This window comes from Laccaria bicolor, genomic scaffold (genome assembly GCF_000143565.1).
Source record: "Laccaria bicolor S238N-H82 LACBIscaffold_28 genomic scaffold, whole genome shotgun sequence".
NCBI lineage: Eukaryota > Fungi > Basidiomycota > Agaricomycetes > Agaricales > Hydnangiaceae > Laccaria > Laccaria bicolor.
The window spans coordinates 655,448-656,545 of NW_001889899.1; the positions used below are offsets into that span (position 1 = coordinate 655,448).

General features: G+C 44.9%; 1 protein-coding gene across 1 annotated transcript; it reads left to right on the forward strand.

Moving 5' to 3' along the window:
* Positions 1 to 369: 369 nt before the first annotated feature.
* On the forward strand, positions 370 to 765 carry LACBIDRAFT_304684 (uncharacterized protein; the record flags this gene model as incomplete). The annotated part of the gene is made up of 1 exon (XM_001884899.1): positions 370 to 765. One exon carries the CDS (start codon positions 370 to 372, stop codon positions 763 to 765), a length of 396 nt encoding a protein of 131 aa, XP_001884934.1.
* Between the last annotated feature and the right edge of the window lie 333 nt (positions 766 to 1,098).

Below are 1,098 nucleotides of genomic sequence, written 5' to 3' on the forward strand. Positions count from 1 at the left end.
TTCTACAAGTTTTGTATTTTTCCCAAGAATTCAACAGCACCCAGGCTCCAATCAAGGACACACCGCGAGGTCCATTTTGGATAAGGCTGCTTGTTTGCCCGGGGGAAAGCCGGAACTAAGAAAAAAATTGTATTTTGACATGTAATAAATACAAATAGTGTACTACAAGCGAAATTTCGGGAGGGGACAAAGCGGTGGGACGAAGCGGCAGGGGAGGAGGAAAAAAGGAAGAAAGGACGCGACGCGCCAGGTCACGTGGTCACGTGCACCTTCCGAAAGCGGTAGGGATCCGGGAGATCCCGTTAAATCGGCCCACATAAGTTTGGTCAAGTAGAGAGCTTGTTGGATGGTGGCTCACAAATTGTATCAATGGATGCGGAGGTTGCTAAGAAATTAGCAGTCCCTTGGGATCCTGATATAACCATTCAAATGCAAAGTGCGAATAGAACTGTGGAAAAGACCCTTGGTCTCGCCAAAAATGTTCCATTTAACTTCGGAGGAATTACGATTTACCTGCAAGTGCATGTAATACGGGACCCAGCCTATAAAGTACTATTGGGCAGGCCCTTTGACGTGTTAACAGGGAGCGTGGTCGTAAACTCTACGGACGGAGGACAGACGGTAACCATAACGGATCCAAACTCTGGCAGAAGAGCAATGTTACCCACTTTTGACAGAGGAAAACCACCAGTAATGATGAAAATGCACACTGAAGAGGATCTTCAACCGAAAACTGAGAAAGTTTTTCAACCCTCGATGATTTGATTGAAAAAGATCAAGGAGAAGTTGCGATAGCTTTTGAAGAAGACGGTGCGGGAGGATATAAAGTCCTATCGTACGCCTTACCAATGGACGATCAATTCTCTGAAGAAGAGACTAGGAATTTGTATCTTACAAAATACTTAAGACATGAAAAAGAAAAGATGACAGACAAGGCGGCTAGTACGGTTCTGGTAAACTACTTAGAAAAATATTATTCTAAGCAAAGTCAAGAATCGGGCACCGCGTCTACAGTGGAAACCATGATGAATACGATATATAACCATGACGGTAAAGCGCAACCGAGCGAAGTGGAGGGTGAACATCCTGCGACAAGGG